This window comes from Microplitis mediator, chromosome 5, assembly GCF_029852145.1.
Source record: "Microplitis mediator isolate UGA2020A chromosome 5, iyMicMedi2.1, whole genome shotgun sequence".
Lineage (NCBI taxonomy): Eukaryota > Metazoa > Arthropoda > Insecta > Hymenoptera > Braconidae > Microplitis > Microplitis mediator.
This window is the reverse complement of record NC_079973.1, coordinates 18,202,423-18,218,431: the sequence shown is the minus strand read 5'-3', so window position 1 is coordinate 18,218,431 and position 16,009 is coordinate 18,202,423. Positions and strand designations below refer to the sequence as shown.

The window sequence follows — 16,009 nt, the reverse complement described above, 5'->3', positions numbered from 1 at the left end:
GATCTATGTCCTGTATTATCCATGTTCACGACCGGTTTCAACTTATGACTCGTATGGACTCGCTTGCGCATGTTAATAGTAGTATAGGGGAGAGTGGGGTAAAATGGGCTTACATATATATTACATGTAAGCTCTTTTTTCTTAAGAGGACCATTTTGCCTTACTTACCCCTACATAAATTTCTAGCCATTGACTCTCATCACTCTTGTTCTAAGAAGTAATTTTAATAAAAATGAATTTTAAAATTTCGTCCGTTAATTTTTGTTCTATCTGACTTAATAAATTCCCAAGTAATCTAAATGATAATTATGTTAAAATATTTCAGAAAAATTAAATTATAATTGTTAAGTAACTATAGAATTATTATTATTTTTCTTCTGTTTATTTTAAAATTTTTATTTTCGTTGGAAATTACAAATAAGAATTAAATGGCGCTTAATTAAGTATAATTAGTATATTCAAGCAAACTTGATAGTTTTCATGCATAAAGAGTATTTTTTTTTTTCTATCAATTGTTCACGATTCCCATGTGTTCAAAATAATAAAAAAGAATGTAGAAATGTTTTTGTATGAGTGAAATTGTCAACGTGGAAGAACCGTCAGTAAAGCACCCCTAGCGCTTTCGCGTTTGAGGTGTTCAATAATAAGTAAATATTGTGGGATATTGGCTATTATGATTTGTATTTTGAAAAGTGTGTATATAATTGTACAGATGTTATGCTGAGCCTACAAAATTGATTGATTTTCAATGGCCAAAAGCAAAAAAAAAAAAATTGCCCGTTGAGTAATTGACAAAAAGAGTTAAAAAAAAAATTGTTATATTATAAAATACTTTTTTTTTTTAATTATTATTATTATTGGTTATTAACTTTTTTTTATCTTAAGGTCAACTTAAAATTTAAACGAGATTAATTATGAAAAATGATTAAATAATTTACTATAAATATTTTATGGAAATAAATTAATCCCGATATGATTCAATTATTGATAAATGCTTTGTTAAATTATTATTGTATATATTTGTTTAGCTTTTAATAAACCAAATTCAATGTATTTCAACGTTATTTATAAATTAATTATGTAATTAAATATGAATAAAAATTTACGGCAACAGTATGCCAATTAAAAAAAAAGTCTTGTATTTATTTTATTATTTTTATTAAGAAAAAAAAAAAGTAATAAATTAATAATAGATTTTATTGTTATTATGATATGATGTTTTGTTTGCAAATGTAAATCTAAGAGGTATTACGTTCGATGCTTGTAACTCAGTACAAACTTGGACAGTAGCTTACTATTCAGTCAGTACGCGATCGTTCGTCTTGAAACGTCAATCTTATTCCACGTTATAAAATTAAAAAAAAAAAGTTTTAATAATTTTAAAATTTCTATAGAAAATAAAATTACTGAATTTTTTTTTTTTTTTTAAACAAAGTAAAATGTGTGAATAAATTTTTGAATTTTTATAAATGTAAAAATATTATTTACTTAAAATTAATTATCACATATTAAATACGAAATTATTTAATTTTAAAAAATTTTAACGATTAAATCTATCAAATTTCTCAAAGTTTTTTATAAGTTTTTTTTTTTTTTAAACGATAACTTTTTGTAAAACGTAGATAGCAATATTCGCGGTACAATAAGACGATTAGTGATGCTGTAGACTTAAAAGTGTTGTATTACATTTAATTATTAATCTTTCATAAAAATTTGTTTACTAATGCACTTTGACTTTAATTTGTCTCGACCGATTATTAAATCAAAAGAAAAGAAAAAAAAAAGTATATTTTATATATAAAACTAATTTTTTTTCTTACGTATCAGAATAATTTGATAAATTTAACGAAAAGTTTTTATTTTGAAAATAAATTTGTTTAATTAAGATTAATCATTATTATTATAATGATTAAATATTGATTAAAAGTAATGAGTTCTATTGTTAAAAAATCGACTTCTCTATAAATATCAACATGAAGAACAATCGCGCGAATAATTGTGTTATTTAATCGAAGTGTCGTGGTATTCTGTACTGAATAATATACAGAGAAAATAAACAGATAATTTAAATAATTAATGAGAAAATTAATTAAAAAATTATTCTATTTAAAGAACGAAATAATTATTTGTTTAGATTTAGTAGCATAGAAATGACTAAGACAGAAGAAAATCAACCGTTAATTAAAGCCGATTCAACAGCAACTACTAGTTCAGTATCTCGAACATATGATGCAGTTGCATATGTAAGTATTTATTTATTTATTTTTAACAAGTCATTTACACTCTAAAGAATATGGAGTGAATTCAGAGTGATTACGAAACTTATTTAAATCTGAATTCATTCCGTCACTCGGAGTTCTGGAGTTTTAAAAGAAAAATCCAATCTGCATACGAAGTAAATAAAGAGTTTGAATTTTTGAGTGATTTGGATTTTATTTCAATCTGCATTCACTCCGAACCAGAGTTTCACTATTAAAATAAACCCCCCTTCGGAGTGAATTTTACTCCGAGGGGATTAAATAAATAAGCGATTATGCGTTCCGGATTCACTTCGGATTTACTCCGCATTCACTCCGCTAATTTTTTAAAGAGTAAAGAAAAATAAAGAAGTATTAAATTCAAAAAATAACTAAGTTGATATTCATTAATAATAAAAAAAAGGGTCCCTTTAAAATGAATTCATGGAAGCCGTATTGTCATAAAAACAGGAACGGCTTCCCGAAGAAATCGAGAACCATACAGGGATTAAAAAAAATAAAAGAATAATGATATTGTTTTTTATTGGTAGGAAAAATTTAATGCATATTTTGAAATATTTAATTAAAATATATAAGTAAAAATGTCAGGCGCCGATAATGAGTTACGTAACTCACAATTACTCATCTTTCAATAATTAAACTAATAAAATGAATTCATTTATAACGAGAGCGTATCGATACGTATATAAATATACTTGCATAAAGATAATATTAATGCATTAATTCAATGATATCATATACTTTCTTTATGACAATAATTATGTGACGAATGCTTATTACTTACTATGTTAAGCTATACAATTATTTAAAAAAAAATTTTTTTTCTTAATAGCGGGGCTGTAATGGAAATCAACAAGTGGAAACTTATGGTAAAACTGTTGAAAATATATTACGAATGGATCCAGTGGTTTCTTCAAGAACAGAAGTTGAAGTTATGCTGGATTGTTCGGATAAAATTACATACACATGGAGTGATGTAAATGTGTACTGTACGGCACGAAATACTCGAGCTTGGGATCGTTTTTACCGCAGAAGAAAACCTGTCGAACAGAAACATATATTGAAGGATGGTAAATACAAAAGAAAAAAAATAGATTTATGGATCTTACGAAATAAATAATAATATCTATAAATTTAAATGAATATTTTCATTCTTAATATTATTATGAAAGACTTAAAATTCCACTGTGAAAATTGGGAGTGAATCCAGAGTGACTAGGAATTTCATTTAAATTCGAATTTACTCCGTCACTTGGAGTTCCGGAGTTTAAAAAAATCATTTTGCATACGGAGTAAATGGAAGTTTGCTTCTTCTGCGGAGTGATTTCAGAATGATCTAGATTTTGTTTTAATCTGCATCCACTCCAATTCGGAGTTTCAATATTTAAAAAAAAACTTTTAGGAATGAATTTCACTCTGAGCGGATTAAATAAATAAACAATCATCCTCTCTGCAATCACTCTGGATTTACTCCGCTAATTGTTTATAATGTCCAACGTAATTTCTTTGGTTTGCGTTAGTTATTTAACGAGAGTTCTCATTCATTAAATTATTTTATTTTAAAACGTGTTATTATATTTAAATACTTTAAATTTACATATTGACGTATTTTTTGAAATACCAATGATTAATTTAAGTAATATAATAAACTTTTGATATTTATGAAGTAATAGTATATTGTATGGCAAAGGATGAAACAAGAAGATTTCAGACGAGAATAAAGCTGACTGGACCCGAAGGCGAGAGCTGCCATCACGCGAAATCTTAAAATTTTTTTTATTTCGTGTTACAATTTATATTTTTCATAATTACCTGCATTGAAACTTGAAGTTTCAATGCCAGGAGCTAGTTAAATTACCGAATGACTTTTAATCGAATTCAATCGGAGTTGTTAATCAAGGATGTGCAAATTAAACTGTCAATTTGTTTAATTAGAATGATTTATGGTTATTCTGACGTTTATCAACAATTACGATTTTGATAGGAATATATAAAGTCAGAAGCTAATTTAGCGGGCATAAACTAAACGTTATTTGCCCTAGGGAAAAAACGGATGATAAAGTTCGATCAAATTAACAATTCGAAAAATTGAATTTAAATTTTCATTTTCCCACGTAGCACACTTAGCTTTGTGACCCATATGAGATAAAAGTTTTGAAAAATTTATATCACCGAAAAAATATCTGCTTAAAAGACTTAACACAAGTGACGACAAAAAAGTAAATTACAAATAATGGTCAAATAAGTAAAATAAGTAAACAATTTTTTAATTTAGATTACTTTTAAGGACAGAAAAAAAGACAAATTTCCTATGACTCCTAGGACCAACATCTGTATGTCTTATTTATATAAAAAAAAAACTTGACTTTGAGACAGAATAAAATTTTTCTTGTCCGTTTAAAAGACATCTTAATGACATCTTAAAGTTGTCTCTGTGCTACTTGGGTTAGAGAAAAAAGTAGAGCTTTTTTGATTTTTTAAGTAGCAGGAATGCTTCAATTTAAATTATTTCAAATATATAACTAATGATATTAAAAATTGATAAATTAACTAGGAGTATTTTTTTAAATAAATAATTTAACGATTTTTAGTATCCGGTGTAGCATATCCAGGTGAATTACTAGTAATAATGGGATCATCTGGAGCTGGAAAAACGACACTACTAAATGCACTGACCTTTAGATCCGGTAGAGGTATTACGGTGTCAGGAACGATGGCTGGGAATGGTCGGAGAGTGACATCAAGTGTGCTCACATCAAGGACTGCATACGTACAGCAAGATGATTTATTTATCGGGACTTTAACTGTTGAAGAACACCTTCTGTTTCAAGCAATGGTGCGAATGGATCGACATATACCCTATAAACAAAGAGTTGAGAGGGTTAATGATGTTATATCGGAAGTAAATAAATTAATCTTATCAATTATTCATAAAAAAAAAAAAATTCTAACAAAATTTTAAATTAAAATAATAGTAATAAATTTAATGTAATTATTTAAAATAGCTTGCCTTGACAAAATGCCGAAAAACCATTATCGGAGTACCTGGTAGAGTAAAAGGTCTCTCGGGTGGAGAGATGAAGCGGCTTTCATTTGCGTCAGAAGTTCTTACAAATCCACCGTTAATGTTTTGCGATGAACCTACATCAGGTCTTGATTCGTTTATGGCTCATCAAGTGGTATCTGTTTTGAAAGCGCTAGCTGGTATACAAACAATAATAAACACTCTAATGTTACTAATTTTACAATATTTCAGTTAAAAATGTAAAATAATAAAAATGAAATATAATTTTTTTAGCACAGGGTAAAACAATAATTGCTACTCTCCATCAACCGTCTTCTGAACTCTTTGCTCTTTTTGATAGAATATTACTGATGGCAGAGGGACGAGTGGCTTTTATGGGGACTGCTGAACAAGCCTTCACATTTTTTAAATCGTAAATTAATTAATGCCCAATTAAAAATAATATTATAATTTTTAATATTTAGATAAATTGAAAAATTATTTTTTTTTTTTTAGTTTGGGAGCCGTATGTCCAAGTAATTATAATCCCGCAGATTATTTTGTTCAGGTTTTAGCGGTTGTTGCGGGACGAGAAGTTGAGTGTAGGCATACAATAAATACTGTGTGTGATACATTCCAACGGAGTGATAATGGAATGAAAATAGCACTTGAGGCTGAAAATATTCAGGGTGAATTTCAAGATTCATTAAAGCTTGCAAAGTCTAATAAAAAAAAAAATAACAATAGATCACCATTCAAAGCGTCTTGGTGTGAACAATTTCGCGCCGTTTTATGGCGATCGTGGTTATCTGTTATAAAAGAACCTATTCTTATTAAAGTACGGCTGCTTCAAACTCTAGTGAGTTCATTTCTATTCATCCGCTCTCTCGTATAAGCTGAACTAAATATATAATAAATAACAATAATATTTATTTCAGATGGTTTCACTTTTGATTGGAATAATTTATTATGGCCAAAAATTAGATCAAGACGGTGTAATGAATATTAATGGTGCACTATTTATTTTTCTTACAAATATGACATTTCAAAATGTTTTTGCAGTAATTACGGTAATTAATTTATTTATACATTATCATTAATTGTTGATTCACTGTGAAAAATCGGGAGTGAATTCCAAGTGATTACGGATTTCATTTAAATCCAAATTCACTCCGTTAATCGAAGTTCCGGAGTTAAAAAAAAGCACTCCGCATACGGAGTAAATAAGAAGTTTAAGGATTTTATTTAAAATCGCGTTCACTCCGATTCGGAGTTTTAGTATTGAAAATTTACTCCCTATAGGAGTAAATTTCACTTCGAACCGGAGTTTAATAAACTGTAAAAAAATAGCGGAGTAAATCCGGAGTGAATGCGGGTCAGATGACTGTTTATTTATTTAATCCCCCTGGAGTGAAATTCACTTCAAGGAGGAGTTTAATTTAATATTGAAACTACGGGTTGGAGTGAAATTCACTCCTAAAAACGTTCATTTTAATAGTAAAACTCTGAATCGGAGTGAATGCGGATTTAAGTGAAATCAAAATCACTCCGAAACAACTCATCTGAAAAAACAAACTCCCTATTTATTCTCCGGAACTCCGAGTGACGAAGTGAATTCAGATTGAATTAAAATCCGTAATTACTCCGAATTCGATCCCCAAATTTTTTACAGTGTTCGTGAAAAAAAAAAATTGTTTAATTTTTTTTTTTCAGGTTTTCTGTGCAGAACTTCCTATATTTTTACGTGAACATCGTAACGGAATGTATAGGACTGAAATATATTTTATTTGTAAAACATTAGCCGAAGCACCTATTTTTATAGCTGTGCCATTGCTATTTACGTCAATTGTTTATCCATTGATTGGATTATATCCAGGAGTTGATCACTTTTTTATAACAGCTGGTGTTATGACACTTGTAGCTAATGTTGCTACTTCATTTGGTATATAAATAAAATAAAATATATATTTTTTAATTTACAAAAGATTTTTTTCAAGGAGAAAAATCAAGTTTTTGATCAGTAGCTCATTTTACTTTATACGGCAGTTTATAACCAGTAGTATAAAATGACTGAAATATTAATTACATTGTTTTATTGGTTTTTTTTTCTCGATAAATAAAAATAATGTTTTATTAAGAACATACTACGTGAATCCGATATTCGAAATGAGTAGGATTATATTATATTTATTCTCACTTGATAGAGTTACATGGATCATGAATATTATATTTCCATAGGCGCGGATGAACAGACACACAACTGTGACTTAAATCGATTATTAAATGAAGAATTTTATCAATGATATTAACAAATTAATTATTTATTAATTTTTAGGATACTTTATTTCTTGTGTAAGTACCAATATTTCAATGGCTTTATCAATTGGACCACCGGTTATTATTCCATTTTTACTTTTTGGAGGTTTTTTCTTAAACACCGCGTACGTTAATTTTATAATTTAATTATTGCAGTAGGACTTCGTTATAAAACTATTAGTTTCTGTCTCAAACTATCGAATACCTGGTTTATAAATAAGACAGAATGAAAGTCTTATAAAAGGTCCGACTGTATTGCAAAAATTTATTTATTATTTAAATTGTTCATTAATCGATAAAAACATTATTACTATCAGATCGGTACCATCATATTTTGAGTGGTTTTCATTTCTCTCATGGTTTCGTTATGGTAACGAGGCACTTCTAATAAACCAGTGGTCTGAGGTTGAAACGATTGCTTGCACACGAAGTAACGCAACTTGCCCTAAAAGTGGTCTTATGGTTCTGCAAACTTACAACTTTGATGAGGTTTGTGGTTATTCCATTTCATTAAATATTCATTTTCTTAGTTACCCCTCATAATCAATACCATAATATTTTTTTTTTTTTTTTTTACAGAAAGATTTTTGGGTTGATATCGTCGGTCTTGTTGTTCTTATCATAACTTTCCGGTTTTTGGCGTTTCTTGCCCTTTATTCAAAAACACTTCGCAAAACATCGAAATAAAATTTTCATAAAAAGTATAAAATTTTTTTTTTTCACCAAAATTTAATTTTATGTAATATTATGATGAAATATATGTAAGTGAATATATATTTATTAAAATAAAAATTTTATAAATTGTCTATTTTTTCATTTTCATATATATTATAAAAAAATAAAAATATTTGTATCATTAAATATAATAAATCTTATATACGAAAATCTCTCATTAAAAATTATTTGTATATGGGTAAAATAAAAAATCCGATGATAATAAATATGTATTGCAAAATAATGGAAAGTTCCATTGATATTAAATTTTTTATAAAGATTATTTTTCATGTATGATGTACTAATAACATAATTTGATAATTGATATGTATGTATATATATAGATAGCCCTGCATTAAATTTATTAAAAGATAGTAAATTAAAACTTAACATCCAACTCTGAAATAACTTTTGCGCGAGGGTTCATAAATTATTTTTTAAAGATAAAAAAAAAAAATATTTAGAATTTGTTCTAATTATCGAGTATCACAAACTGTCTCAAAAGATTTAAAACGTAACATTCACCAGCGTAAGGAATTTTATTTCCTGTCCGCAGGGACACAAGACCACGTCGATATCGATGTCGTGACAAACCGGTTGATAGATACACCGTGCGACTGTTTCAAAGGGTTAAAAACATAATCGAAAAAAAAAAAAAAAAACAGGGATAAAATAAAAATGATTTGTCTCCATACCATGAAACATACCAATGAAGTTACATATGCAAGTAATGTAATCATAGAACACTCGATTTGTATCGTAGCTGATGAAGTTTTATCTGATATTTGATATTACGTCGAGTTTAAAATTACGTCGATTTATATCAAGAGAGTATTCACAATTACATTATTTATTTAAACTTTGACCTCATTAAAATTTCTTTAATTTAATGGTTAAATACTATCTGTTTTTAAATTACGATAGAAGGAGTGTTATTAGTAAATATTATTATAGAATAATTACACATAATTATTTTATAAATAAATATTGATTAAAATAATCTTAATCTGATAATTATGATAAAGTATATATTAATAATATTAATATATAATTTTTATTTTATATAGATTTTGAAAAATAAAAACAATTAAATTTATTTATCAATTATAGACTGTAAAAAAATTGCGAAGTGAACCCGGAGTAAATCCGGAGTGAATGTGGAGCGGATGATTTTATTTATTTGATCCCAAAAAAATTGCATGCAAAATTGACTCCGAAGAGGAGTTTATTTTAATATTCAAAGTCCTAATCGGATCCAAGTCGAAATTGAAATCGTAGATTTGAACGTCGACGTTAAAGACGAAAATTCAACCTTTCAAGACGTAAATAGCCGTAAAAACGTATTTTAGACGGAGTTGACGTACGAAAACGTAAATAAGACTTGCGTAATAGTAGACACAACCTTTCAAAACTTACAATAAAAAAATTAGATTCTATCAGAACCATTTCATTGCCAAAAAAAACCTATCTAGCAGCCAGAAGACGAGAAATAAAAATTTTCAGCAACTTTTGAATAATATTTTGGGCTTTGCAGGAAATAACTCTACTGATGGTTCGGCAGCTAATTAAGAGAGTACAGAGTCTCAAAGAGTTATCTCTTGCAAGGCCCATAATATTTTCCAAAAGCTGCTGAAAATTTGTATTTTTCGTTTTCTGGCTGCTAGATATATTTTTTTTTTTGGAAACGAAATGTTTCCGATAAAGTTTAATTTCTGTATTGCAAGTTTTGAAAGGTTGTATCTACGATTACGAAAGTCTTATTTACGTTTTCGTACGTCAACTACGTCTAAAATACATTTTTACGGCTATTTACATCTTGAAAGGTTGAATTTACGTTTTCAACGTTAATACGATCAATCTACAATTTAAATTTTGAGTCGGGTGAATGAATGCGGATTCAAAAAAAAAATCCAGACCATTCTAAAATCACTCAGCTGAAAAAACAAACTCCCTATTTACTTCGTATGCGAAGTGATTTTTTTCTAAAACCCGAGACTTTGAGTGACGGAGTGAAATCGAATTTAAATAAAATTCGTAATTACTCCGAATTCACTCCCAATTTTTCAGTGTAGAAATATAAAGCTAACTGCGTTTATTTATTTATTTTCAACTTGTTATATTTCTTATTAATATGAAATATTATAACGTCTATATAAATTATTTTATGGTTTTTACATATTTAAATAGTCTCACTTGTAAGTAATAATGGTATAAGGTTTCACGACTTCGATTACTTTAATCCTTACTTATAGATTAAAAAAAATTTATTTTACTAAAAATATTTGTATAAAACCAATTTGCGATTAAATAAATTTAAAAAAATTTGGGTGTGGAATTTTTTTAACTAAATAAATATCTCCGATTGCAATATTTGTAATAAATTATTGAAGTGATTTTTGTAAATAATTGTCAGATAATGACTCATCGTGTGATAACCCGAAAACTTATGACATCAATATATAAAATAATAATATACTGATAAATTATAAATAGATAATTAAATAACTATCATATTAAATGATGAATGGTGTAGAGTGACATTTATCTGGTTTACATGCACGAATCTGAAAGTGACAATCCCTTGTGGCAGTCGGGTCTTGTAACTAACCGATTCCAGTCGCGTTTCAGCGCTAAGGTTTCTTTGGTGTCTAGAGAATGGATGACATTAAAGTACCTTAGGGCTTATTTGTTAATTTTTTAAATTTTTTAAAATTATTTTTTGTTGTTGTTTTTTTTTTAATTTGATTAAGTGATTAAAATATTTTAATATTAATTTATTATTGAACAAATTTAAATAACGGTGATATAAATTATAATTTAGTATGTTGTGAAATTGTGTTAACTTTATTATTTATATTTTAGAACAATTTATTTAAAAAATGAATAAATCTATTACACCCGGAGTACCATCACCGCAAGGTGCAACACTTTCATGGCGTGATTTATCTGTCTATGCAATGGATCGTAGTAACAATATTTGCAAACAGCTTATAAATAATGGTAATATATAAATAAATTTTTATAATATTTTTAAAAATACTGTTTCTTAATTATTAAATTTTTTTTTGCTATAAAGTCCGAGGGATTGTCAAGCCGGGAAATCTTATAGCAATTTTAGGAGGAAGGTAATGAAAATATTTATCATTTAAATTGAAGTGATAAAAGTAATAAACAAATAATTATTTTTAATTTTTAATATATTTTTGTAGTGGAGCAGGCAAAAGTTCTCTTATGACAGCTTTAGCTTATCGGACAGCTCGTAAGTATTGCGAATGATAAAAGTAATGATAAAATTTAATTATGGTCATATGTAATTTAAATATATGAATATAGATATATCTTCATATATATATATTTTTTTTTATATGATCAATAGCTGGTATTATTGTACATGGAGACATCAGGGTCAATGGACAGAGAGTAGATCCTTCTTATATGAGACATTATACAGGTTTTATGCATCAAGAAGATATATTTATTGGGACTATGACTGTACTTGAACATTTATGGTTTATGGTAACTAAACAATTGTTTTTGTCAAACCATTTTTTTTTAATATTCAGTAATTAGTTTTATTAATAAAAAATACAGTAGTTATATTCATAATTAATTAGGCTCAAATGAAATTGGATAGAAGAATGTCAAAGTATGAGATTCATGAAAGAATTAAAGTGTTACTTAGAGAAGTTGGTTTATATGACCGAAAAAATGTGAGAATTGGTACAGGGGGTGATGATAAAGTTTTATCTGGAGGAGAGAAAAAGAGACTGGCATTTGCAACCGAAGTATACATTTTTTCTTATGTTGGGTTTATGATATATATTAATTAATAATAAATATATTTCCCTAAAGCTTTTAACGGATCCAAAAATTTTATTTCTCGACGAGCCTACGACAGGGCAAGATTCAAACTCAGCAAGTTCATTAGTTTCTAAATTAACAACTTTTGCACATCGCGGGCGAACAGTTTTATGTACAATTCATCAGCCAAGTTCATCTATTTTCAATGAATTCGATCGTATTATTTTAGTTGCCGATGGAAGAATAGCTTTTGCTGGTACTAGACCCGCGGCAATTGATTTTTTTTTACAGTAATTATTTTTTAATCCTTATTATTGTTAATAAATATTTAAATATATTAATTCAATTTCTTTGAAAAATAAAAATTATTTAATATAATTATAGACAAGGTTACGAATGTCCAGGCAAATATAATCCAGCAGATTTTTTAGTTGCGACATTGGCTATTACACCGCGAGAAGAAGAAACAAGTCGTAGGGCAGCTCAACAAATTTGCGATGCTTTTCTAACTAGTGATGCTTGTAAAGAAATAGATGTTGAATTGCAACTTGAGAATCATATATCGACAACATACAACGTAATTATTTTTAATCACTTAATTAATACTATCAATAAATTTTTTTATAATAAGTAATTATTATTATCATTTATTTCAGTGGAGATTGGATGCTCATGAACAAGAATTGTAAGTACGGTTGGACCTCGTTATAAGATTATGCTTTATAAGACTCTTCCCCTCAATTTGTTAAAACTCGCTCGGAACGCTTCCTCACTAACAACTCTATGAAAATTTTCCGCCGAAATCTCGCTATAAGTCTAACAAACAGTACGAATAAAATCGAGATAAAATGTACATACATATAGATTGTAGATTAAGTAATTTATTTTCATAAAAAATACTTGCAATTTCGTGGTTTCACATAATTAATTAAGAGAAAAGAATGACTAAATTCTGTTTATTTATAATTATACATGGAATAGATTCACATAATGGAGCAGAGTTGAATTGAATACAACTAATTTTTGTAGGAAATTTACAACTTTTCAAAAAAGGTATCTCATGTTTTTTTCGTAAATTCAACCATTTAAGAGATATTGAAGCTCCAACTTTGTATTTGTTTCTAAAAACTGACGTTTTTGTTTGAAATTTGATTACTCTCTAACGCATAGACATACAATTAAGCGCTATAAATTTTTCTAATTTTGTTAATTATATATTTATTATTTTAATTAATTAAATTTATATGCGAACACTTGAAGAGAGATAGAGAGAGTCAAAATATTTGATGCGGACACATACAGAGGGTATTAAAAAACTAATGACTGTCCATTGGTGGGAGAACGATTAAACGTTGAAATTAGGGGAACGGACATTTTCAGAGTGGTCACAAATAGATAGAGTTGACTGTGCATAAATAAAACCCAAAATGATGATAGTCTTATAGCGAGGCTTGGGCGCAAACACTGTTAAGTACAATAGCGGGGAAACCTCAATTCTAAGAATTTTTTCCCCTACAACTGTGAAGTAGTCTTATAACGAGGTCCGACTGTATTGAATATGTCAAAAAAAATTGTATTTTTTAAAAATTAAATAATTTAAAAGTAAACATCCGCATTGGTGGTCAAGACTATTTTGGCTGACTCATAGAGGATTTGAACAAGTAATAAGAGATCCAACTATACAACTGATAAGGATACTTCAAAAATTGGTAGATAAAAATAAAACTAATCAATTAATTAATAAATAAATATAAATATATTAGTAGTTAACGCGTTTATAGATTGTTATTATGCTCTCCAGTGTGTTGCTCTGATGGCAGGACTATGTTTCGTTGGTGCAATAAATTTAGATCAACTTGGTATTCAAGCTGTTCAAGGAGCACTTTTTATTTTGGTTACCGAAAACGCATTTTTTCCAATGTACGCGACACTATCATTATTCCCACAGGAGTTTCCACTTTTTATTCGCGAGCATCGAGCTGGAATGTACCCCACTCATCTTTATTATATCTCACGAATGATATCATTGGTACATATTTTTTTAATTTATTTATTTTTAAAATCAAATTCAATCTTGTTTCATATTAATTTCTATTTATTACATTTATAGATACCCGGTTTAATATTAGAACCCGTACTTTTTACGACGATTATTTATTGGCTAGTTGGTTTACGAAGTACTTTAGAAGCATTTGGACTTACTTTACTTGTTACTATCTGTACAATGAATGTTTCTACAGCATGTGGTGTGTTTTGTAATCAATTAAATTATATAAAAAAAATATTTACACTGTAAAAAATCGGGAGTGAATTCGAAGTGATTACGGATTTCATTTTAATCCACATTCACTCCATCACTCGGACTTTCGGAGTTTTTAAAAAAAATCACTCCGCGTACGGAGTAAATAGGAAGTTTGTCTTTTCAACGGAGTGATTTCGAAGTGATCTGAATTTTATTTATATACGCATTCACTCCGATTAGGAGCTTTAATATTAAAATAGACTTCCCTTCGGAGAAAATTTCATTCAGAGTGGATTAAATAAATCGCATTCACTTCGGATTTAATCCGCGTTCACTCCTCAAATTTTTTACAGTGTATTGATAAATATAACAAAAAGTAAAATGATAAATTATTATTTCAGGATGCTTCTTTTCGGCAGCGTTTGAAACAGTGCCATTAGCAATGGCATATCTAGTTCCTTTCGATTATATTCTTATGATTACTATGGGACCATTTGCAAAACTCAGGTATTTATTTACTTAATAAATAAATTTAATAAAAATTATTTTATTATAAATTAAATTATCTTACCAATTCAGTTCTCTGCCAATTTTTATAAAATGGGTTCGATATATATCATGGCTTCTACATTCAACTGAAGCTCTTACGATCGTCCAATGGAAAGATGTCTACAATATCTGTAAGTTTTTAATTTTTTATAATAAATATTATTATTAATATTCTTATAGACTGAGTATTAAAATTTTTTAAATTTTAGCATGTGCAGTTGAACAATCTGGATTACCTTGTATTCAAAATGGAACTCAAGTTATGGAAATATACGATTTCAATGAAGGAAACTATTGGATTGACATTTTATCAATGACTATTATTTTCACATGTTTCCATGTCCTAGGATATTATTGTCTTTGGCGAAGATGTCGATTGAAGTAGATTTTTTTTATTCATTTGTCAATTTAATTATAAAGAAATTAACTTAATTCAATCATGTATATTAATCTACATCATATTTTATACCTGCAATAAAAAAAAAATCAACCCTGTCTTTAATTTTATCCTAAAATTTTATTATTTTTACTTTTTTTAAATTTATTACTCAAAAAACTTTCAACAAAAATTAAAATAACATTTTCCTCATATCATTAATTTCATAATTTACTTAAACAATCCTATTTTCATTTTATAATATCCAATGTTTATGTACTTAAATAATACAAATTAAATATTAATAGAAATGATCCTGAAATTAACAGATAATTAACAATTTCCAAATCCGTTTACAACAAATCAATAACAAAAAAAAAAAAAACTAAAAATATGCAAATGTAGAAAATTAAAAAACTCTACGTACAATTTTTTTAAATAATTTTTTTTTTACAATTTAGCGTTTCGATAAAAATTCAAAATTGTTGAACGTCGGTTAACTTCAGTGACATTATCATTAATGGAACAAAGTTTAAAAAAAACATTCAAATTTTGCACAAGATTCCAAATTATTCTTTCAAATAATATTTAATTTGTCTACAATAATTAAAAACTTTCTATAACTAGTATCATTTTATTTTATAAATTAAATTCCATACCTTTAATTGATTAAATTTTTTAAGAATTCATTCATTTATTCAAAAATGCTGATTGTTTAGTTTAAATAAAAAAAAAGTCAATCGATTCGA

General features: G+C 27.5%; 2 protein-coding genes across 3 annotated transcripts; both read left to right on the top strand.

Moving 5' to 3' along the window:
- Positions 1 to 1,301: 1,301 nt before the first annotated feature.
- Positions 1,302 to 8,384, top strand: LOC130668024 (protein white-like). 2 transcript variants are annotated; one of them, XM_057470009.1, is made up of 12 exons: positions 1,302 to 1,471; positions 2,135 to 2,243; positions 3,091 to 3,328; positions 4,850 to 5,160; positions 5,264 to 5,462; positions 5,557 to 5,695; positions 5,779 to 6,121; positions 6,201 to 6,332; positions 6,976 to 7,204; positions 7,598 to 7,703; positions 7,896 to 8,067; positions 8,158 to 8,384. In XM_057470009.1, the coding sequence occupies exons 2-12, from the start codon at positions 2,151 to 2,153 to the stop codon at positions 8,263 to 8,265; spliced, it is 2,070 nt and encodes a 689-aa protein (XP_057325992.1). In that variant the 5' UTR covers positions 1,302 to 1,471; positions 2,135 to 2,150; the 3' UTR covers positions 8,266 to 8,384. The 2 variants fall into 2 exon arrangements, with proteins under 2 accessions (XP_057325992.1, XP_057325991.1); XM_057470008.1 differs by lacking the exon at positions 1,302 to 1,471 and having other exon boundaries at positions 1,830 to 2,243.
- A 2,463-nt stretch (positions 8,385 to 10,847) lies between these two features.
- On the top strand, positions 10,848 to 15,407 carry LOC130668025 (protein scarlet). The gene is made up of 14 exons (XM_057470010.1): positions 10,848 to 11,292; positions 11,369 to 11,417; positions 11,502 to 11,551; positions 11,669 to 11,808; positions 11,907 to 12,077; positions 12,145 to 12,383; positions 12,478 to 12,670; positions 12,750 to 12,778; positions 13,697 to 13,802; positions 13,895 to 14,122; positions 14,204 to 14,339; positions 14,737 to 14,842; positions 14,915 to 15,015; positions 15,094 to 15,407. Exons 1-14 carry the CDS (start codon positions 11,172 to 11,174, stop codon positions 15,267 to 15,269), a joined length of 1,845 nt encoding a protein of 614 aa, XP_057325993.1. The 5' UTR covers positions 10,848 to 11,171; the 3' UTR covers positions 15,270 to 15,407.
- Positions 15,408 to 16,009: the final 602 nt, after the last annotated feature.

Bases quoted from the DNA above. Each gene is read 5' to 3' on its own strand.
- LOC130668024 (XM_057470009.1), top strand. From the start codon at position 2,151: ATGACTAAGACAGAAGAAAATCAACCGTTAATTAAAGCCGATTCAACA. The intron at 6,333-6,975 runs GTAATTAATTTA...TTTTTTTTTCAG, and splicing joins ATGTTTTTGCAGTAATTACG to GTTTTCTGTGCAGAACTTCC. The intron at 7,205-7,597 runs GTATATAAATAA...ATTAATTTTTAG, and splicing joins TAATGTTGCTACTTCATTTG to GATACTTTATTTCTTGTGTA.
- LOC130668025 (XM_057470010.1), top strand. From the start codon at position 11,172: ATGAATAAATCTATTACACCCGGAGTACCATCACCGCAAGGTGCAACA. The intron at 12,384-12,477 runs GTAATTATTTTT...ATATAATTATAG, and splicing joins GCAATTGATTTTTTTTTACA to ACAAGGTTACGAATGTCCAG. The intron at 14,340-14,736 runs GTGTGTTTTGTA...TTATTATTTCAG, and splicing joins GAATGTTTCTACAGCATGTG to GATGCTTCTTTTCGGCAGCG.